We start from the raw sequence: 24,011 nt of genomic DNA on the forward strand, positions 1-24,011 counted from the left end.
TGAAATGGAACCATTTATATTAAGGTGCACATTAACAGCAATTCTTTAGGCCAGGCATAAAATACATCCAGGAGTGGGGTGTGCAAAGTCATAAAATCCATACAATTAAAATATGGCAGTGTCCTTCAAATTTCTTTGGAGGGGAGAAAAAATACTCGCTTCTCATTAAGGACCTTTGTTTACTCCTTGGTTTCTTGGAGTCATGGTTTCTTACTTTTGCCATACATTATACCATAATTTGCACCGTATTGTTTGTATTGCATCAAAGTAATATGTAGGCATAATTCATAAATGATAGATTTGTAAACATGCACTATACCCAATCACTTTTAACTTTGAGTCAGAAGAAAAGAATCCCCATACACTGGCATAGTTAAAAAAAGAAAACTGACTGGCACAACAGTCTCTCCCCAACATGTAGGACTTTCTACTACCTGATTGGTTGTAATATGTTTGGCAGTAGCTAGAATCCTATAGTTCTGCACACATTTTCTTTGAAAAGAAACTCACTGTATATCTAGTATAATTCAGCTGAGCAATGCAATTAAAAGTAATGCACTGAACTCAGCAGGTTAACTTAATATTTAATCCAGAACATTGGGCCAGCGAGAGTCAAATATGTCATGCGTGCCTGATATGAAAATAAGCAGGTAGGTTATTTTTTAGTACTGATTTCTGAAAATTGTACACTGTGCGGCAGCTGGATCCCCTGTCCTCTATTATCCCAGCTAAAGCCATAGATCAATCGCCTAGGGCAGGTGTGCACGAAAAGGGCGGATTCTTTTCAGGATTTCATGCCAACCTCTGCCATTAATTATTAAATCAACCCAGTTGTGCATTTGATCTGGTAAGCTGGTAAGTCTGCAGCTGCCCAGAAGGAGCTGTCTTACGGCGGTCCAGAATGGGAGTGAAGCACCACTGGTGAGCATTTAATAACATGACGCCAGAATGAATGGCTGAATATACATCAACTCTGGAACTGAGTAGTGCACCCCTGACTTAGGTAATGAGCGGAGTGCCTTATAATGGACTGGTCTAATCGGAGATTGGTAGGAACAGACAGGCCTGAACATCAAACAACTGTCATTACTAAAACCACTAAAGACATGGCATAATATAATTTCATGTGGCACTTGAAACACTTCAAGGCATCAGGCAGCTAGACTACCAATTTTGGTACCTGTGCAACATTGTAATGAACAAATTAAAGTAATGCAATCATTTTGATGATGTTTTGAACGATTTCTCAAATAATTTAAATAAATGCATCAAGGTACATTGCACAACAATTTCCTATTGGCCACGGATCATACAGATAGACAGCAACCAGGATTGAGTGCTGAATATCATGTACGGATTTTATTATAGGGTATTATTTGGTAAATGCATGCATAATTAGCAAATGCTGAGCTGATAGCATAAACATTACTTGATTGAGTCTGGACTTTTACAGAGTCATCAGCCAAATAAGACTACCACAGCAACAGGATGCATCTGGCTTACTTCCACCTGGGTTTTGATGGGCTTAATCTGGCCAGGGTTCCTTCGCTTGCCACTGCATGAACACCCCTTAGCCTCTGTCTGGGAACCTGCAGAGTACCAGCTGTTGTCAGATATGTGTCACTCCTGTGACAAACACCATCTCTCCTCAATAGGCTGCATGTGCACACGTTCAATGCATAAAACTGTCACTGTGGCTCAAAGATGACTTCATTAAAGTTGTGATTTGATATTTAAAACAGGCAATAGCTCACAGGTCAGTATAGTAAAGGTTTGCCATGTGGCTTTTAGTGCACATAAAACAGTCACTAGCTCATATTAGTATTATATAGAAGTGCTATGCGGTTTATAGTGTGTAAAACAGTTGCTAGCTCACAGCTGAGTACAATATAAAGGTGTGCTGTGTGGTTTAAATATAGTTACTGGCTAACAGGTATGTATAATATGCATGCTAACAATTCCTGCTAACAGCATCTGGGATTATAAACTGGTTTAAGATGGTTTAAGGCTGGTCATAGCTGGTCTGTGGCTTGTCAAAGGAGGTCTCTAGCTGGACAAAGTTGGTTAAGCTTGGTATAGTAAGGCTGGTCACCTGGTGAACTGCTGGTTGACACACTACAAGTGTGGAAAACACAGCTTAAACCAGCCAGACCAGCTCAGGCTGTGCTGTGGGTGTGCTGTGTTCTCACAGGTGAGTGGGTTGAAGATGTGCATGTGTTTTAGCAGCTGTGCTCACTGGGCAAGCCAGTTGGTATAGTGGCAAAGAAGGGCAATACAAATGGTACGATTTTATACGAATGGTGCTAAATAAGAAGAATGTCACGTCAAGACATTGCAGTGGGAAGAGATGGATGAAACGAGTAATTATGGCAAATTCATATGAAGATATTCACTAGCATTAAAACAGATCCTTCACCATGGAGACACCTAAAATAAGGACATTTATTTCTATATGAATTTATGAAGAGACTAAATTATCCCAAAATACCAGACATCTTTCTTGACCTTCATGCACATCATTAGCTAATGGCAATAAAGAAACATCTTATCTGCTCAAGTTCAAGAAAATGTCTTCAAACTCATGGGATACCATCATTGGCTGTATCATACAGCAAGACAATGATTACAAACATACTGCTAAAGCAACAAATGGGTTTTCCAAAGCCAGATTTTTATTTTTTATTTTTTTAACCTAGATTATTAAGTTTTCTTTCAGCATATAAAAATGCATGTTCAATTTGATTCAAATTGGGAGAATGACTTGGCAAGATATTTTTGAACTGCAACAACTTCACATAAGCGCATGAAGAATGGAATTATTCAGTTACAATACTACATTTCTGTAGTATATAGAATAACCAGGCCAGTCTCTTGGGATGTACCAAAATAATCGTGCTCATTTGCTTTTTTTCTCAAATTAACTGCAGGTTGTCTTCGATCAGATACCTGCGGGCGGGTTGAAATGACAGATCATCTAAAAACACAAAACAGGGAATTTTAATAATTGAAATTCCCTGATATTCAGCACATATAAACATATTTAACCCCTGAAACACATACTTTGAACCCAAATTTTAATGCTACGTAGCTTGCTTATTTACCTTTCTCTGTTTTATTTAATTGTTCCCAAAATTTCCGCTTCACCTCCATGTAGTCCCAGCAACGTCTAATTTGACATTACAGCAACATCATACATTGCAAAAATAAAGGGGCAACAACATACCAACAACAGATCTGTGTTAGTAGGGTTGGTGCTAACCTTTGTATGGCAGGCACTATACAAAAATAACCAGGGTTGGTACTCCCCTTCAGTTTTGTCTTTATATTACCATGGCAATAAGCTCACCTGCACAATATGGTAGGCCACACTGTTACTCAACCACAAGAGCTTTATTGATGTGTATGATGCCCACTAGTCAGAGAGTTTCGCAAATCTGGGTTTATGATAAAGTGTCTTAAACGCTTTGCCATTTCCGAGAAACACCTTAACTGGATTTTTTCGTGAGGGGTCGGCACTTTCTCAAAAAATTGCTATTTTACCGATGGTTGGCATGGTAGCTAACCATTGGCTGACTAACATTCTGCGTGCCATCATGTTCGTATTCACTTGTGTTGTAACTATCCCTAGCTGCTTGTAATGTGCATCTAGTCATAGTAGGGATTGCATGGGTAGATGATGGACCTTGTCTCCCCAGTTTGTTTAAAGCTTCCCCGATCTGCCTAGTTTTAAGGGCATGCTGCTATCACAGTCACTGTATTGAGAATCATATTCTTACTCAGGGAAAGTTAGTAGCAACAGTTTTCAAATGGAAGCTCTTAAGCAAGATAAGGTGACACACTACAAACATTTTTTTTTTTTTTTAAATTCAATTTGAAAACTTGATAAAGGCAAAAATTCACTGAAAATTGCCAAGGAAATGGGTGATGGTTGTTCCCAAATAGAGTGAAACCAGCCTTGGTGGTCACCTTTGTGTCATGGACACCTGCACATGATGGCCCTTCTTCATTACTCCCCTGGGTTCCTCACCTTAGACAATTTTCACTGTCTTATTGTTTCATTTTCATTTATTTTGAATCTCACGGTATATTAACATAACACACTGTTAAAGGGGCCCCTCGGATTCTTCATATTTGCTGGAAATGAAAATAAGTGACTGCAGTAAACTGCCTGGCAAATTCCAACCAAAGCCTCCCACATCATCCTTTAATCCCTCTCATCAAGCAGCAAACAAAATTGACACAGTTTTGCAGAATAAGAGGATTTGAAAGCAGAAATGTACGAAAATGCAGCTTGGTCTAGATTTTATGCTACTGAACTAGGCAAGGAGGGATATTCCTCAAAACGGTATGGACAATGTTCTGAACCATTCTCATACAGGATTTTAACCACAAAAACGGAATCAATAGCTTCACACAAACAATAGACCCTTGCTAAACCTTAAATGTAAATTAGCTTTTGCTCATTATATTATTGATAATGTTTGTAAATCAAATAAATCGCTTCTCAGCTTTTCGGCTAAGATCAACACTGTTAGAGTTGAATTGGCACTGGACATTTTACTGTGTGCCCTCCTGCAATTTTCAAACGCTATAGACTCTAGATGTAATAGAGAATGCTGTGAAAAACAAAAAAAAAAAACATCCAGTGAGCAGCTGTTTTGTGGGTGAAAACACCATGTAAATGGTAGAGGTCAGAGGAGAATTGGCAGACTCGTTCAAGCTAACAGAAAGTCCACAAATGCTCAAATAGCAGCTATTTACAACAGTGGTGTGCAGAGGGACATTTGAATGCACAGTGCATTGAACCTTGAAGCGGTCAGGCTACAGCAGCAGAAGACCATGGCAGCTTCCACTCCTGTCAGCTAAGAACAGAAAGACGTCAAGCCTGACAAATTGCGATTTCTGCTGTGACATGTGGATGGTAGAGTCAGAATTCAGTGTAAACAGCATGAATTAATGCATCCATCTTCCCTTGAGTCAACGGTGCAAGCTGCTGGTGGTGGTGTAATGATTCTTGGCACACATTAGACCCCTTCATGCCAGTTGCGCATCAATTTGAATGCCACATCATACCTCAGCACTGTTGCTGACCATGTGAATCCCTTTATGGTCACAGTCTACCCTTTTTTGAATGGATGCTTCCAGCAGGATGATGCGCCATGTGACAAAATGCGCATCATCTCAAGTTGGTTCCACAAACCTGACTGTGACTTCAGTTTACTCCAATGGTTTTCACAGTCCTCACATCTCAATCCAATAGAGCTCGTTTAGGGTGAGGTGGAACAGGAGGTTGACAGCTTGAACGTGTGACCAAAAAATCTGCAGGAACAGCGTGATGCTATCGAGTCAGCATTGACCAAAATTCCCATGAGGAATTCAGCTGTCCTGGAGGCAAAAGGGAGTCTTACTCAATGATAGATAGGTTTACTTAATAAAATGTCCACTGAGTGAATATCTAATCATGAGATATATATAATACAGAGCCTGCATCCCTAGCCTGCGTGATTCACAGATTTGTGGGAAAGTAGACGCCCTGCTTGTTGCCTACCTTACAGTTCAGATATTACTGTAAATATGAATCTTGCTAACTAACTTGCCCTGAGAGCCAGTAAACGCATTATATTGCTTGAGCATTTCCTGCAGAACACCTTCAGAAATATGAGGGAAAAAAACATTGCACGTAAAATATCATTCCTGTGGTGGAAGTGCTGTTAAAATTCAAACAAAACTAAGAGTTATGCAAATGGATAAACCAAACAGGTATGGAACTGGGATAATAGGGATAAGATATCACCTTATCACAATATCAACTTAGTTGAAAATAGATGAACTCCACCAATCATAGTATACATTTGTAACAAACTGAACAATACAAACAGTATTTGCATATACTTCCAGGCTCACCATCAAATCACCATCATCGTTATTGGTGGAGCTCCATGTTTTACTGACATTACACACTGATTATTATTCAGAAATACCACTCATTGACCAATCATAATCGAGTATCCAGCAAAGTGGTGCTATAATTCTGTGTAATGAGTATTATTTTACACCAGATTATATCCTTGGCACTTTAAGTAGTCCGATCAGATTGCACTCTATCATGTTCTATCTAACATTACAGTTACGGGGAACAAGCTTGGGAAGAAGGAAATGATAAATGGGAAAGGCTGATCACAGTAAGGGGACAGCTAACCAAAAATGCCCCCATTACCATGACAACCATCACAGTAAATGTAAATGTCTGTAAATACTGTGAACTAGGCAAAATAAAAATGTCTAACTTGTTTGTGGTTACAAGGATGCAAAAAGCAATTGTTTATTGGAACTATTTTGTGGCAAGTTACTGTAGAAATGTACAATTTTGCAGATGTATACCTTCATTTTGAGCCAGATAATTAATTTATTTGGCAAGCAGATGAGGCAAAAGTTGTGGCAATAATGTGCAGCTCATCAGTAGTTTCAAAATAAGACCTTTTAGGATTATTAAGATAGCAATCCCTGTCTGGGCTTATTTTCAGATGACTCATTTACTGCACATTATTCTTTATATTTATAATTTATATTTTGTTGTTTATTGTTATTGTTTTTTTTTTTTTGGTTTTGGTCATTGAACCAATGAACCATGTCAGGGCAATTCTATCATAGCTGCACTTCTCACACACATTCAGAGATAAACATAAAATCCATTAAGTGTAACCACAACAGCAGGTACAGCGCAACAGAAAAATCTGTCCCCATTTTCCCCCAATAGGGAAAATATGATATAATCAGTAGCTCTTAAAACAAATGACAAACCACAGTCAAAAATCTCATTATAGTTGCCTTGCTGTCCTGTCCATTGCTATGGTAACCAATATGTTGCATATTCCTAATATTTACTGTAAACTATCCCTGCTACTGTTGAATCACAACATGTTCTGATTTGTTGGCTCTCTACAGATATTCATGAAGGGGCATGGCTGACCTTCACAGCTAGCATTATGTTGCCAGTTGGAGCATCCAACCAAGAAAAAAGAACTACACAGGATGACTACCCCATATGACTTGTTCTTGTTCTGGAGATATGCCCCAAATAAAGCTGACATGCTTAGCTGAAAAGAAGATACGCTGCGAGTAAACAATAGACTTTAGAAATTCTAACAGTGAAGACAACTGTTCCTTTAACACTGTTCAGAGGCAGTGCCAAGACTCACATCCGTTCCTCATTCAGTTAGTGAATAAAATCATACATAATGAGAACAGATTTAAACAAGGCTAAATAAAAAAACAGAGTCCTGCATTATGTTTTTCATTAGTAGCGAGTTAGTCTCTTGAATAGGTCGGTGGTGAAGCTCACCAGTGTAAGGAGAAAAAAAAAGTTTATTTTGACCCACTGTCCACATTATGCAGTGTAGTCACATCACAACAAAACTGTGACATTGACCACGTACATCAATTCAGGGTGATGAGCCATGGGTTGGTTGGTAATTGTTCAAACTCAAGAATTTTCTCATTGATATTGGTGATGTTAATTAATTTGAGAGGGGAGACAACAAAAGAAGCTAATTATACCTATGTGTTGAAAGGCTAGAGTATGAACAATTATTAACCAACCCACAGCTTATCAGCTATAATTGATTTGGTGAAGTTAATTACTTTAAGAGGACAGACGATAAAAAAAGGGTGAATTATACCAATGTTTGGAAGGAGGTTGAACAATTATTAACCAACCCACGGCACAATTCAGCCATATTAAAATTATTAATATCACCAATAGCCATGAAAATCACTGCTGGCTAAGCCAGGAACAGAACCTAAAACCCACTAGTAGGAGGACTGACAATGAATGTAAACTCTAAAAATACTCTCTGTGCCCTCATACAGCAACATCCAGCACTGGTGGATTATAATTAGTGTGTGGATCTGGTAAATACACCATCCATCAGACAAAGGGACAGGACGTGTTCTGCAAATCAAGTAGGCTCCTGATATACTATGTCAGATGTATTTAAAACAGAAAACAGGAAATGGAGATGCAGACATTTTATACAGTGTTAAGACCAAATCAGATTATATTAACAATGTAAACATTGTACACATAAGAACACATAAGTCTACCTCTGGTGCTAGCTAGCATAGGGTACTCAGAAAAGAGAAATATATGATCAAAAAAAATACATTTACTATCAGGACTCATTCCTGCAGCAAAGATCACAGTTCAGGACCGTTCACACTTTCCTTCCACCTGCAATGGTACAGCATAGCTGCTAGTGTTCTTATGCAGCAGTCAGATATTTCCAGTGCTGCTTCGCTGTAACATACAGCTACAAAAAAAGCATTGCAGGCATTGACACTTGTTTCTTATTTTACCACAACCCATCTACCAGGTGTGTGATACAGAAAACTGGACTGGATAGTACTACACTGTGAATGCTCAGGTAGAATACAATGCACTCAGATATATACTATAGAGTATATTGGATCTCTATTGGACTCTGCTACAGAGTCTGCTACCATGTATTTGAATTACAGTGCAGGAAACAAGTGAAATGTTGATGAACTAAGTACTCTTCTAGCCTTATCTGCCAACTGAGTGACTTATTGTACAATATAAGGAACATTATAGTGATGAGTGCTACCTGCTGTCTTTAACACATGTATCTCAGTCAATTCCAACAACCTTAGTAGACCAATTCTGCAACTGATGGATGACCAGACTTAATGCTTTACATCCTCAGAACTGTAAGTGCTCTTGGGGCTTTTCGAGGACTAGTTCTTCAAATGCTGCTACTGTCCATTTCCTATTGATGTCACAGATCCGTATCAAAGGCTTTCAAATCAGATTTCGAAGATCACACACCACAGCAGCAGTTCAGTTTTGCCATAGAATCTGATTGCATGCCCCTATATACTTATTTACCCAATGTCGGTAACAGTATGGGATGCTGCATGCCTGACCACTGCTTTGTCTTGCTAATGCTAATCATTGCAGCGCTTGTTTTCTTGCATGCGTGCCAAGGCTGAGAGTGAATGAGCCTTGACAGTGTACTGCGGCAGATCTCAGTGGAACAGCAGAATTTTCACAAAAAACCTGAAGTTTACTGAATTCCTGACAGGGAAGCATTAGATGGTAGTTAATTTCTATTTTATTCAGAGTAGGTACACAAGTAAGTCATTGTGTGTTGATAATTATCTGTTTTCACGAGCAGAATGTCCGATATAAATATGCTACTCAAATTGTTGTTGGGCTAGTAGAATACGGGCAGATGGCACACAATTACTTATGTAATATTCTTATGGTGCTTTGTGAAACTGAGACATCAAGCCAATATAATGTTATGGACATAAATACAAATTCATTGATAGAATGACAGATGTACAACACAGATTTTGTTTACCTTCTTAGCCTTACATAAGTTCCTCATTTGGGCTTAGCGTAGCAAGGACACTAAAGACAATTAAAATTGATGAGCTTGCAAGGTCTGGATCATAATAACAATATTAGTAATTACATGCATTTAATGACAAGTATTAATATTGGATGTCACAAGACTTGGATGCAATGCTATGAACCCTGTGAGAAATTCACCAAAAGCATATGGAAAAAACGGATAGCTAAACAAAACTGCACAAACCCATGACAAAAGTGTGTATCATTATAAATGTCAAGCAATAGTTCACATGTCTTGCCGTTTATCACATTAACATAACATTGTCTTGGGCTTAACAGTTGAAATGTACCTTTTGCCGGTTAAAAAAAAGCTAAATATTATACTCATTCTGCTTGATGTCTTTGTAAGGTTGATCCGGACCTAAAACAAACCTCTGTAATTCAGAGACTATGATTTATCAAAATAATTGGTATCAAACCACAGGAAGTATTTCCACTTTCTCCACATAATGTATATTATTTAACAGCCTTCAGAATAGAGACCACAGCCGCAGTGATTCAGCATTACGGAGGTGCACTTGACATTAAGATCTTGCGTCTGCTGTGATTAAGTGCTGCTGAAACCCCCGCCGGTTTTGTCCTTCTTCTAGCCGCCATTCATAGATGAGGGTTTGTGTACAACCAGCCGGGGCGTTGTCAAATGGCCCTGCTGGGACTTAATCTCATATCTCTGGCCCACTAGCCTCGCATGCCCGGCTTATGCCTCTCCACAATAATGCTAACGAAAGCAGCGCAGTTCACTGATAAACCTGCCCTGTGCAGGGACAGTAATTTGGGACTGATATTTTCTACCCAGCCACACAGCCTTAGTGACGGTGATCCTAAGGAGAAGGTGGCAATTCGAACAAAGTAAAGAACGGGCATAAAATTTTCAGCGATGTCCATTTTAAGCTGTATGTGATAAATGCTTTAGCATTGCTAGCTCTGCAGGGAGTACCGCTGCAGAGAGACACGGGGTACTATGAGATTCAAGGCTGTGGCTGAATAGCAATAAGAGCCATGTTTCAAAAGCATCACACATCCACAAGTCACCCACTGAGAGTCAGACCAATGTCTAAGCTGACACATCCCTGGTGTGGTCTATCACTGCTAAAGTGCTGCTCCCAGACGGTAAGACGTGTCTGTCTTGGTTTTGTGTGTTGCTCAAGATTTCCTGTCTGGGTTTAGAAACTACTGCAGTGATATCAGCTTATTATTTTCAACCACTCTAGCCATCACAAGGCCATTGCTAAGGAAAAACAGGCGGCAGACCCTGTATGATCAATTTTTTCAGTCACAATCAAGAAATCTCACAATATGTCCATGTGCAACCGAACCCATCCAGCCACCTGGCAGCATTAAACTATACTGAATGTTCAATTTATGTTTCTTCAACAGAATCAATGTTTGTACGATCGCATAAATCAATCAAAGTGGAATACAATTTGGCTGAAATTGTGGTCACAATCGGTTAACAACATCGACTTCACCAGCTGAAGTATCATGCACACTGAACGCAGCAACAGCACCACTTACCTGACACATTCAGGTCAGCAGGTTGATGAGCAAAAAGCAATACTTAACTGAACTGCATGCTGTTTATAATGTATTTCAATATGAAGTGTTCAGTATTACTGATAATAATACACTTTATCTCCCAATGAACAAAATTATCTGACAATAAGAATGGGTAGTCCGATGCTATTGAGCTGTCACGTTATATTTATAAGTATATAAATTATATTTACAGCACCTTTTAAATGTTTTTTTTTTAATATGCTGTAAAATCACAAATGTTATAAGTAACACATTTATTATTGGGCAACAAATTCTCTAAATTGTACCACAGCAGTTTAAAGCTGTAACATGATAATATAAGAAAATATAATTCCAAAAATTTCTGTAAAAAAGAGAACAGTACTGTACATGCCTCTAGAAGAAGACGCACACCCAGAAAACACACATACTTACAGCTTCATACAATAAGAATGTGGTTCTAGCCATGCATTCACAATGGATTCACTGCTTCAAATCTGCCTTGGGGCAAGTTCTCTCCCACAACCATTATCACAAAGACTTCAAAGATAAAAGACAAGAAATAGCATGGTCCACATGCAGTACAATGCTCTTACTACTCAGTGTTGGGGAGGTTAACCAGGATCCATAAACCTTTTTGACATGTAGGTCTTTACTCACTATGATCCAGTGTGCTTTTGCCTTTTTCTTCACTGCTGAGTCACAAATTTCAACTGCTTCTTTCTTTTTTTCTCCACATATCACAAAGAGCTCATGCTGATGGCATAAAGAAGCCATATTGAAATCAGTAAAAAAAAAATGCATTTGAAGTAAAAATAAAGAAAAACACATGGATACGGTTGGCCTAAGTTTGGATTGTTTGCTGAAGACAGGAAAAGGAAAGGATGCGTTAGGAAGTGTTTTTGTGCCGTGAGGTGTTTTGTAAGTATGTGAAGTGGGGTTGACTCAGTCGCTCCCCCTGGGAGGAAGGCATTCATCTCTTTCCCCCAGTGAACATGATGAGCATTAATCAAACTCCGCTCTGGAATCACCCTCCAGGCACCACACTAATAAAAGAACATTCCTCACAGTATCTCTGTGTTCTTAAATAATAACGCGGAAAGCTTTGGGTAAATGAGCAGCTCCTGAGAAGCAGCTGTGTTAGTAAAGGTGCTCACTATGACTGCTGGCTAGGCCCTGTAGCATGACGACATATGTCTGAGCTTGGCATTAACCCACCATGCCCAGGAGTTGGCAATGGGGCATGGTGGGTTAATGTACTCTACTGCCAGGTATAGGGTAGGTTCAAATGGGGTACCCCAGAAGATAGATAGACAGACAGATCTATAGACAGGAAGATGGACAGTTGGATAGATAGATAAACAGATAATTTCATGTTACGTCACCTTAAAATATCGGGGAAATTTAGAGGTGGCTGCAAGGTATGCCACCACAAAATATTGGAAAAATCTAGAGGAGGCTGCAGTTCAACTGGAACCAAAACGAGACTCCAAACCTAATAAGCGGTGCGCAAAGTAAGTTCTGTCAGGAAACTCAAAATTGTGGCCGACCAATCAGTTTCCATAATCAACCAACTGCATGCACACAACACTTTTCTCTTACCCATCCTATCACAGGCACACATCATCAAACGGAGCGTCTTTTTAAACCAACAATCACATCTCTCAGTGCTGCTGCTTGCCTGCGCTGCTTTGCATGCTTCACTGCTGTGCTCACTCTCCACCACCCCAGCACCGCCTGTTGTTTGGATCTTCTTCTAGATACTGGGGGGTTTTCTGATATTTCGACTGTTTAGTAGGGGCGATGTATAGTACTCCCTGTTAGACAGGGTAGTGCATGCTGGCATGTGCACTAATACCCGAAAAAAGATTTAGCACCAAACCAAAAATGTATTTACATATTCATGTAATTATTATTATTATTATTATTATTAATATTATTATTATTATTATTATTTTCCTTTATTTAAACAGGCAGCCTCATTGAGATCGAGATCTCTTTTTCAAGAGAGACCTGCATGTACATGTAAAACACATATAAAACACATTCAACAGACAAGTGCATAAAATATATGAGTTGTTCTGACTGAAATATTTTCCCTTAAATATTGCAATTGTGACCTCAATAAAAAGATTGCTCACTATTACACAATATTCTTTAATTACAAAGATACTTACTTCTTGACTAAGAAGATAAATTACATTTTCACAAATGGGAGACTTGAGAATTATATTAATGCAATGGAAGGCATAATGTTTAATAAATTCTGTCACGTCTTTTATAATTAATTATGTGTTCTGGCTTTTAAATACCAATGAAATTCCAATGGACATGGACAAAAGCAATGCTCGTTTTCTAACAGACAAAGAAAAATAAAAAGACAAATGCAGAACCATGTTTAATTTCTGCATTTATTCCAGAAGATACAGGCTTGTTATTCAGCTTGTTATTCTTTTCTATTTGTTTTTTTTTTGTTTTTTTGCTGTGAGACCAACTTGACTCGATATGTTTTCTTGTTTTTTTGAATCTCTCATGAGCACTGGGAATTTACCGGAAAATTTTGTTTGGAGTCTTATTTTAAAGCCCTTGATCAGTTCTGCCTCTTTACCTCTGCAGCACACCACCCATTTTATATGAGCATCTGTTGTCTGAGCAGAATGCAAAGGAGGTCCATAGCTGTTCTCTGTGATATGGAACCTAGTGTGCAAGGATTGCTATGGTCCCAGGGGCTGACGTAACCCTATCTGTCAGAAATCCAATAGTAGCCTTCTGTTTTTGGCATGCTTTTACTCTGAGCTGAGGCCATCAGTCAAATCTGATGGTAGTACCTTTATAATATCAAACTGCAGGTCTTTCTATATGGTGCGCATCCATTTTAAAGAGACCCCTCTCAAGGTTTAAGGGAGTGATTAATTAAATATGCTATTCTGTGCTTTAAACTTCATAGATTTTATATAACAGATCATTATGCATAATGTAGAATGTAGTGGAACAACACTGTGTACAGGTTTAGCACTTTAAATGTTGTATACATTTTAGAAGGTGGTTAGAAGACTTACAAGAACGAAAAATTCCAGATAGCAAGAATATAGCTTTGCAAAAAGTTTAAATGCTATATTTACTCACGCAAACCCACAACCATGTCAAAGTGTGATTTACTGCTTAACTGCTCAACAAGACATGTTTTCTAACTGCAAGAAAAAGCCAAAAAAAAGTACATTATGTGAATCCCAAGGAAATGATTTTGCAATATTTAGGACAGAACTTCTGTAAATTAACTTATTTAGTTCACAGTAATACCAAGCCTGTTCCTGAAATATAACATTCTCCAGTGAGTGATTCATATTCTCAGCCGTGTGCTAGCTTAACCATTGAACCTTTATCAGTTGACAGCAGCAGGAGTGCATCAATGTTGAATAAATTATGACCAGTTGCTAAGCTATTCCAGTTTAGCTAAATCTGAGCCGAGGGGAATCGAGAGCTCGAATCAGTTTCATTCAAGACTTCAATTTCAGCATCTACATACATGCTGATCCAAACGCTGAAATCCCTTGAGTAAACCACATACACACACACACGACAATGGAATGGTATGTATCATCTCTGAAACTTTCAGAATCAGCTTTGTGTTTCTGAGTCATGTCTTTCTGAGCAAAAATGAAAGGTTTAGAAACAATGTGGAAATATGATTCCTCAAATCTCTTAACAGTTGCCAGCTTTTAGTTTACATCATATAAAGGTCTCTATTTCTATTTCTATTTAAACAGAAAACTGAGGTGGAATATTTCTGTTCAAATCATTTACCCTCCTACTTGACGTAATTGGTTGAATCCACATTCCCTTTGAGAAAAGATCATGAAAACCAACCACAAATAAAGCTGTTTTCACAGCAGCCACAAGACAAGTGAAGACGGAGATAATTTGAGTAGCACTTAAAGTAAGACACGACACTTGCAGTAAAAAAACAAAACAAAAACAAGTTTTGATGGTGAACCACAGTGATTCACCCAAGGGCTTTAAAGTCAGAGCCATCCTAGTGGATCACAGTCCTAACAGCCTGCTTCCCTCACAGGATGCAAAGCCAGGGTTTTTGATATTCAGGTTTCACCACATGGCTGGAAGCAGATTTAAGTGGTGATAGATCTGAGTGGATGACTTCCAGTGGACTTCCATACAGGAAGACAGAACAACTGAAACACCTGTGGATTCTTGGCAATGCACACACAGTTCTCTTACTTTTTGACCCGCCACGGTCAGGTTCCAAAGCTGATTTTCTGGCAGTGAACGTTTTGATTTTCCCCAAGAATAATAAATTACCCACGAGTAAAGATACCTTAATTGTGCAGCTACTTAACTGTAGAGATGGGAGAGTGTCTTTTTCAGAGGTTTCAAACCCCATGACTGGTAGCATTACAGTGAGATGCCAATAAATTACTTTTTTAAACAATCAAACTGTTTTACTCTCCACAGAAAACTTGAGCAATCAGTTCTAATTAATGACTCACTGATGTCAAATGGTAGTCCTTCATTTTAGTTTCATGAAATGTTATTCTCCCATCCTGCTTAATTGAGTTCTAGTAAGGACAACAGCGTTGCTACGCTAATGAAGTTGATCCACAGTGTACAGTAAATCTGCCCTCTACAGGTCGGGGAAAGCAGAACACCCCGTGATTGACACCCGGCATGGATATTAAAGCTGAACGTCTCTTCAGAATCAGTACCACCACTCTTCCCATAACTTAATGCAAATTGCACAGCCTACACTGGAGTAAGAGTTTCATGAAAGTGCTCGTTGATTAAAGAAAATAGATATCTGTTGTGACGCTACAGTTTTGCAAGTTGCCTTTCTTCTGTAATGCTCAAAACCGTTCTGATTTCAGGACAGCAGAGTCTCTCACCAGTCAGTCAGCCTCCAGAAGAGACACCTCTCCATACTTCACCTCAGCTGATCATGCTCAGATGTGCCCTGATCTGAACTGGGCCTGAGTCACACTAGACCCTCTCATTTACATTTAGACATTTAGTAGATGATGTAATTCAAAGCAACTTACAAAAGTGCACACACAAAGATTTAGGCAAAGTTGCATATGATTATAAGTCAGTTCACTGACCTACAACATAATGTGCCAAATTAGTACTATAGCAGGTGGAAAGAGAAGATTGAATATGTGCTGAAGTAGCAAATTGGTATGAGGGTAATGTTTTAGATGTACTGATAGCCAGCACATAGTTATTAGGATTGTGATTTACAATTACATGGCTTTAGTCTCACTTGCATATGGTGACTCCATGCTGCCTTGAAAATAGTTGGATTATAGACAGTACAATATTCAGTGCTGTATTCATTGTTGTAGCTGTTGATTTTACCCAAATATAGTCCATTATAGTTAAATTAACACTTAACATTTCACTGTGTAGAGGTATTGTACTTGTTTACAGTAGAGTCTACACTGTAATTTGTAATGTGCCTGTAAGCAACCAAATATAAGAGGGTAGGCAAAACAAATGCATAATAGCATAATTCTCACTTATCTACTTAAATGAAAACAATCTGAACATATCTGAAAATAATCCGATAGGGATGTTTTTTTTTCTTTTTTTTCTAACAGCACAGTGCTAAATGTTTATCGGTTCTCATAGTACAAAGCTGGCAAATGTGGCTAAGAAATAGATAACAGAAAGTCCTCTGTTCTACAGCTTTAAGAGTAGTGTGGTTTAAGACCTGGATGTCTTATCAGAACATTTATGATTTTAATTCTACGAACACAAGGGCGGGCGAGGAGGGTCAAATCCATTTCCCGAATTCATGCCACCTACTGCCCTTCAATATTTAATTAGGCTAATTGCATGCATGATCTGACATTTTAGTTAAATTTATTGCTGAACTCCTGAATTACAGCAGATAACGTTCTGTGTTACTGTGGTCCAATCTACGAGTGAGCTAGTGCTGGGATATAAAGATAATTGGCTTATTAAGCACGGGCAGCGGTGGAAACAAACACAAACATACCCACTGACCCTGCAGGAATTTTAATTGGCCGCCCTGCTATAAAAAAAGTTACCTCTGTAAGTCCCTCCTTAGAAAGAATGTCTGCTGAGCAAACAAATAATGGAACAGAATAAAACATGAGTAGGGGAAGCAACAATCAGGGGATATCTGTTGCTTGGAAAGTCAGCTAAGTTATAGTAATGTAGCTTTAAAAAGGAGGTCAGCAACCCTGACCCTAAAGAGCTGCAAGGACATTTATTATTATTTATTTATTTATTTATTTATTTATTTATCTCAGATGAATTAACAGTAGGCATAATTGATCAATTTGGTTATGTGAGTTATAAAACAAATAGACTTGTGTGACTCTGGAGCCACGGTTTCAGGCCATTGCATTATACCAACAGTACAATACACTGAAGCTGGACCCAGATCATTAAAGGGATGACAGAAATCCAGAAACACAAACATCATTTGAGGGCATATGTACTGTAAAATAAATATATAAATAAATCTGCCCAGGCTATGGATTGACACGTACCAACTTCTCTGCTGAGGTCAAGGGTAACTGTGTCGTTCCTATTTACTGGAATAAGAATACCATCTTAAATAACCCAGGCCTATTCTGCAACCTCTTTGACATATTCTATCATCCCACTTTGACGTGTCTGACACTGAAAATGATATGCTGTACTACTATAATAGATTTTGTCAAGTCGCATGAATGGCTGAGTTGATTTGACATGGGAATTGTCAAAATGTACCACTAAGACGGTTAAAAGGCATTTGACACTCATGTCATTTAACATAAATGTTAATGTCATATTGACCTGCAAGGGGATAACTGAACCAATATCCACCGGAAAATAATATTTAAGAATTTTCATGTCCAGCACACAGAGATCATGTTGCCATCATCTTAGGCATACATATTCATATAAAGTGCTAAAAACATAACCTCTCACCATTCATTGGTAAAATGCAGAGCAAAAAGTATTAGTTAATGAAGAAAGTGGTGCTTGTTCTGTTATATCCATGTTACTTGGGATACACAGCAAAAGGGATAGTGTTAAAAACTTGTAGCTCCAATGTAGTTCTACACAAATACGGCGTACTTCAAAACAGTCAGCTGCAATTAGTCACATGCATGAGTCAACTCCAGCCCACATGACCACACCTCTAACTGGGTTTCAGCGTTAGATTACAAACCTTCTCTTGGGCTCACCATGGAGGGCATCGTAAAACATAACATCTGTGCTCAGACTAGGTGGCTATAAATATTATGCAGGAATTTATAGTGACAGCCAGAAGTAACAGCAATATTCCACCCCCTGGGATCCAACCGAAACCAGATACTGCCAATATGCTAGTGTGAATCAATTAGCATGCATTAAGTCATTCCTTATGAAATTAATTACAATTTATCATGAAGCCTGGACCAACACTGACTTAACTTTATTCATTTCTGCTTAATTGATTAAAATTCACTGTGAGTATGTTATAATGTTTGGAACAAAGACATATTTTTTCTTGATTTAGCTCTGTACTGTACAATTTTAGATTTGTAATTAAACAATTCACATGTTAAACACGTCCCACACATGTATTATTCAAAATCAGGCCTGCTCCTTATTTCTAAGCGTACTGAATAACAATAAATATATTTTGAGAATGTATTCAAATGCTCACCAATATAAAATTGGGTGAAGTTTTTCATTGAACATGCACTCTGCTGCATAGTCAAAGCAGTTTTCACTGTCCTCCTGAGAAATATTCACTTAGATGAGTGATTTGTTCCAAGGCCTTCACATTTTGAGTTTTCAGTTTAGACTTATAAATAAATTTTGGTAGAAGAACAGCAACCTTTTAAGGCATAAAACATATGGTTTGTTTATACAGGATAAACAATGTGTCCTTCCCTGCATATATATATATATATATATTAGGGGTGGAAAGAGATGCCACTATTTGTATTTGTTCAACCAACATTTCGATAACTACAGCTCCACAATTATTCATCCTCACCCTAAACGCTTCATCAACTTCATCACACAATTGCAGTGAATTAAATTTGTGATCATATGTGTGAAATTCGTTTCAATATCGGTTAGAGTAGACAGCGACACATTCACACCAGGGTAAAAGCACCTGTGGTCTGTTGTCGAGGGGTTGCGAAAAAAGAACTGCCTGTATTTCTTTAGTGAGTCAATTTTTGTCTCATTTTTTTAAACGCAGTTAGTTTAAGCTCAAATATTTAGGAACGTCACGGAAGGACATAGCATTTACAGCATTGGAGTAATTTTAATTATGAAGTCCCAAAAGCGCGCTGGCATTGCTCTGGCCTATCTAGTGTTAAGGGAAACTCTCCCTCACTGTCTCTCTGCAGGTGAGTGTGTCTAATGGAGAAACTCAGAGTACTGAACTCTGAAAGAATCGCATCAAAGAGGTAGGAAAAAGATCCAAGTACGAATAATATTGGTCAAATTCGGGAAGAGAAAATATTTGGGGAGAATGCATATGTATTTGTATTCGGCATGGTCCCTCATATATACACACACACACACACACTATATATATATGTGTGTGTGTGTGTGTACAAGGATATACTGTAAGGAAATGCTTCAGGTAGTTGTGTTTTTCACAAAATACCCATTTTAAATGACTAGGTTTTGAGGTTTTAAGCCATTCAGGAAAATTTCTCAAGGGTGAAGCAGCTATCACTATAAATTGAACATATTAGTTCTCTGCTATCATACATTTACAATAAGGTGTCAAGAGACTTGTAGACTTACATAAAAGTAATTTATAACACATCAAACATAAATAATATACACATAAACAAGACAATGAAAAATAATACTCTAAACTAATGCAGTGTCTGACCATATGCCTCTAGCACCTACTTCCTGGTTAAAGTTTGCATAGAAATGAGCATAGTTAGTATCTTAGTCTTCATTCCTTTTTTATATCAAGTCATACACACACACACACACACACACGCACACAGGTGCGCTAAAATCTTTCCGTTGCATCACAGCACAGATTAACAGAAAACATAGGAGAAACTATTAGCTGTGAGAGTACCTCTCTGCTCCTCACACGTAGTAGTAAACAAAGACAGACTCAAGCATCTTATTGCTCACTGGGGATGTTATGAAACTATGGGTCGCTGACTCGCTACCAATACTCTGCTGCAGCATGGAGCTCTTGGACAGAAGCACCTGCTACAGTATCTGAATTAATCATGTGAAATTCTCTAGCTGAAATCCAGTGTACCTTTAAAACCTTTTTTTTTAAATAAACTGTTCTTTTCTGGCCCTGTGGATAGAGGATGGGGGGTGTTCGCTCAATGTGGCACGGTAGTGCGTCATACGTAGCCCATTTTATCATTTTCTATTGTGAATATATTGACTTGTGCTCACAGCTTTAAAAAGGAATTGAATGAGCTGTGGGTTGCTGACCTGAGCACCTTTGTGTGGGGGCAGGAGGCTGCGGATATTCCTGCTTATTCGATTGCAATTCAGCGAGCGAGCGCCAGCTCCCTCATCAGGCCATTTGTGAAGAAAAAGCTGACAGTGGCCTGCAATCTGTGACTATGCCTTTCCATGTGTCCCCTCCCCTCATAACCATAGAAGAAGAGAGAGGTGGAAATTATTATGGGAAGGCCTGAAGATCTGGACAACACCTTGCAGTGCCTCTGAGATGGATATCAGGAACAAGCCTTCATCCAACAGCAGTTGACATCCGTGAATTGTTTTGTTTTGATGTCTAAAATTGGTCTGCCTGCAAGTATGAGCGAACCCTTTCTATACCTGCCCATCATCTGATCCTAATGGGAAATTATCTTGTGTCCTTACTAACAAAGTATGAGACCCAACAAGAAGCTCTGTATTATGTTATCACTGCCATTTCACTGCTTAGTTTACATAGATATTTTCAGTTATAAACCTGTGCAATGAGATCTATTATTTTAGAGTAATAGGCATAATGCAGCACCATACAGTGTGTGCCAGCCGGTATACTAGTTAAGTAGAAAACATACCCTTGTAGCAAAGCAAAACAAAAATAGAATCACACATGCAGTAAATATTCTATGCATGTGCATAGTAATTATGCTGGGAAAGGTCTGTCTAATGCACAAAATGTGACATGTACAGGAAGTTTGTTTAAGCAAGGTCATTAATATTTTACACGTTTGCTGTTTAAAAATGCACGGCTGTGCTGTGGCCGCAATGCAACCTCTCGCTAAAAAACAGAACTGTTTTCGTCCGCTTTGTTTGGGTCTCGCATTAGGCCCAGTTTCACTGATCTGTGTGCAAACAGATGAGCGTGTGCTCGTTGTTTGCATTTGGAATGTGGGAAAGGCCTTTTCCGACAGATGTTCCGGGCCGTGTGAGGTAGCGGCTCCAGCGCGCCTGTCCCCAGCGTCCCGCAGCACTCAACCTGACTGCCGCTGGAGCCCTGCCAAGGTGGGAGGCGCTGCCTCAAGGTACGTGTGTAATTGGCCTGTCCTCCACTTAATCCTTCTTGAGCCGGATGAAGATGAGGTAATAGCATACCTACTGTCAGGTACGCCCACCCATCCAGCATCCATTAGCGCACGCTAAATGAAAATAGCAACCTTTCAGAATGAATTTGACATTTTTGAGCCGCTTTGATTTGAAATTTGTAAGTGCTTGTTTGAAATGCTGTATTACATATTCTGGTCATTTGTTTCAACCCAAAACATTTAATTAAGTGTTCCCGATGCTCTGTGGACTGTTAGTTTCACATTACAAATGCAAACCCAATTCATGATATCATCATGTGACTGGTACGGCCGCAAGAAATTGATGAACTCAGCGCTTAGTTAATGCAAATGGAAAATGCTGCCCCAGACATCATTCAGGGTTCAGCTCTGAGGTAGGCCGTAACTGAGAAGGCTCCTCAAACCACTGGGTGACTCTTCATACTCTATGGTTGCTCATACTCTCATATTCTCTTTTGGTCATTTTCAAAAACATGCTCCTCTCTGCAGGAAAGAAATGTTTTGACATAGGATGAAGAAGACCAAAAAGTACCATTAAGTCAATACTGACATCCATCTTGTCCTCTAACGTTATGAGTGCACCAAAACTACGACTGGAAAATGGACCTCACACCATTGGAGAACCCCAGAACTCTTTAAAGCTAAAGAAACAACTGTTTCAACTTCCATTGTCCAGTGCATTTAATTTAATATAATAGCAATAATAATTATACCATGACATGTCTGTTAAAATTGTGCCTTTCAAAGTTGCAGGGATGTGCAAATGTCTTAGCTGAGCTTGGTTTAGTTCACAGTGTGTCTGCTGTTTGAACTACCCAAGCAATAATGTACACCATGACACAGTTTGATCTCTGCCTTCAAGGGCTCTGGTGAACAAGAGAAAAGAACTGAAGGAGGCCTCCACCATTTACAAATGAAAAACAACTGCCTTTCAGCAAAATCATGTATTTATAGAAGAGGTGGTTCAAATCGGTGAACAGAAAAAGAGCTGGTATATAGCATGCTCAAAACTGGCTTGATATTGATCTTTCCACCCACAAGCAACCCACCAATTCCTTGGATCATTTTTTGGCCTTCTTTTTCGAAATTGAAATTGGACAAAATTTTCATGCGCAGCATCACTGACTTTTGAAACAAACAAAACTTCCAAGCCTGTTGGAGATAATGGATAATGTCCAAGAATCACCAAAAATGAATTTTCAAATGATCACAGTATTTTTTAAAAAGCCATGAGATTCATCACCAGCAAAGACACCTGAAACTAGGCTGCTATGTATATGCGTGGAAAATGAATGATCAAGAGATTTTTGCTCATAAAGATTTGTGCAATAAACACCAAGTACTGTGACTTCTTCAGTCACCAAGAAGACACCTTACACCAAGTATCTCCCTTTCTGCTTCATTTCTTTTACATCTTTTTCTACCACTCTTTCCATCACCCTCTCATAGCGCCTGTGTGAACATATGCAAGTATATGTGCATGTTACACTGTTCCAGAACTCCCAAGACCACATATGACAGCTCACAAGTAATACATTATTTGCAATGCCATACACATACACTTAACCCATCCAACTGTGGTTTTTACAGATCCCAGTCCAGCTCCTGTCTTATTTTGCCTTGTGCAAGTGTCCCCCGCAACCCTCCCAAATTCCTGCCACTGCCAGACAGAATGTTACCCATCATGCAAACGGCATGCAAGGCACAAAACAGCTATTCACCGCACACCCAGAGCACACTCACCCTGTCAGCTTTGCCATCTTCACAAAGCTAAACACATCCATGCGTGCGAACAACTGCAGCTCAGGCTGGAGCTGGAGCGCGTGTGTGTGTGTGTGTGTGAGTGAGTGTGTGTGTGTGCGTGTGTGCGGAAGCTATTTTACTCCTGCTCCATGGCATCAATCTCTACTGACGCAAAAAAAATGATTCGGCAAAGCGGAGCAGGGGGAGGGGGGTGGAAAAAAAAAAAAAGCAGAAGCGGATGGAGGTGTCCGGTGGAGAGATCAACCCCCGCGCTGGAGCTCGCGCATGGCTCGGCGACCCGCCGCGTCCGCCCCTCGAGCGCAGGAATCCCGCGGCTCCCCTCCGGAACGGGATCTGGGAGAGCGGCTGCAAGGGGCTACATCCTCGAAACAGCGAGAGCCTCTCCGTCAGCTGCTCTGAGCCGTCTTCATTTGATTTCCATTGCGGTGGAATGATGTGCAGCGTCCGCGCAGGAACAACAGCTTTGAAAAGAGAGAGAGCGCGAGAGAGAGAGAGAGAGAGAGAGAAGGGGGGAGGGAGCGAGGGAGGGGGGGGAGGTGGAGGGAAGGGGAGGGGGGCGAAGAGTAGGGGGGTGATGCAAATCACTGCTGATGGATGCTCCTAGCTTCATGGCTTCTCTCCCCACCGCTGCAAAGGACAGAATCATCAATTCCCTCTCTTTATTCAGCTTTCTTTTCAGAAAAAAGAGGGGGGGGGCAGCAGTGCTGTCCAGGAGGAGAGATGCGTTGCAAAGTGAGATAGAAGGAACGCAGGGGTGACGGAGGAAGAGAGGATGATTG

The 24,011-nt window shown here is 39.4% G+C and overlaps 1 protein-coding gene across 2 annotated transcripts in view; it reads right to left on the reverse strand.

Moving 5' to 3' along the window:
• The window catches only part of LOC135250988 (FERM and PDZ domain-containing protein 4-like), a 54,486-nt gene extending 30,782 nt beyond the window's left edge, over positions 1 to 23,704 (reverse strand). Inside the window, exon 1 of one of the 2 annotated variants that reach the window (XM_064327900.1) lies at positions 23,212 to 23,704. In XM_064327900.1, the coding sequence (XP_064183970.1) occupies positions 23,212 to 23,252 (41 nt within the window). In that variant the 5' untranslated portion in view covers positions 23,253 to 23,704. The remainder of the gene's footprint in view (positions 1 to 23,211) is intronic. The other variant, XM_064327902.1, reaches the window with a different exon arrangement.
• Between the last annotated feature and the right edge of the window lie 307 nt (positions 23,705 to 24,011).

Source organism: Anguilla rostrata, chromosome 3 (genome assembly GCF_018555375.3).
Source record: "Anguilla rostrata isolate EN2019 chromosome 3, ASM1855537v3, whole genome shotgun sequence".
Classification (NCBI taxonomy): domain Eukaryota; kingdom Metazoa; phylum Chordata; class Actinopteri; order Anguilliformes; family Anguillidae; genus Anguilla; species Anguilla rostrata.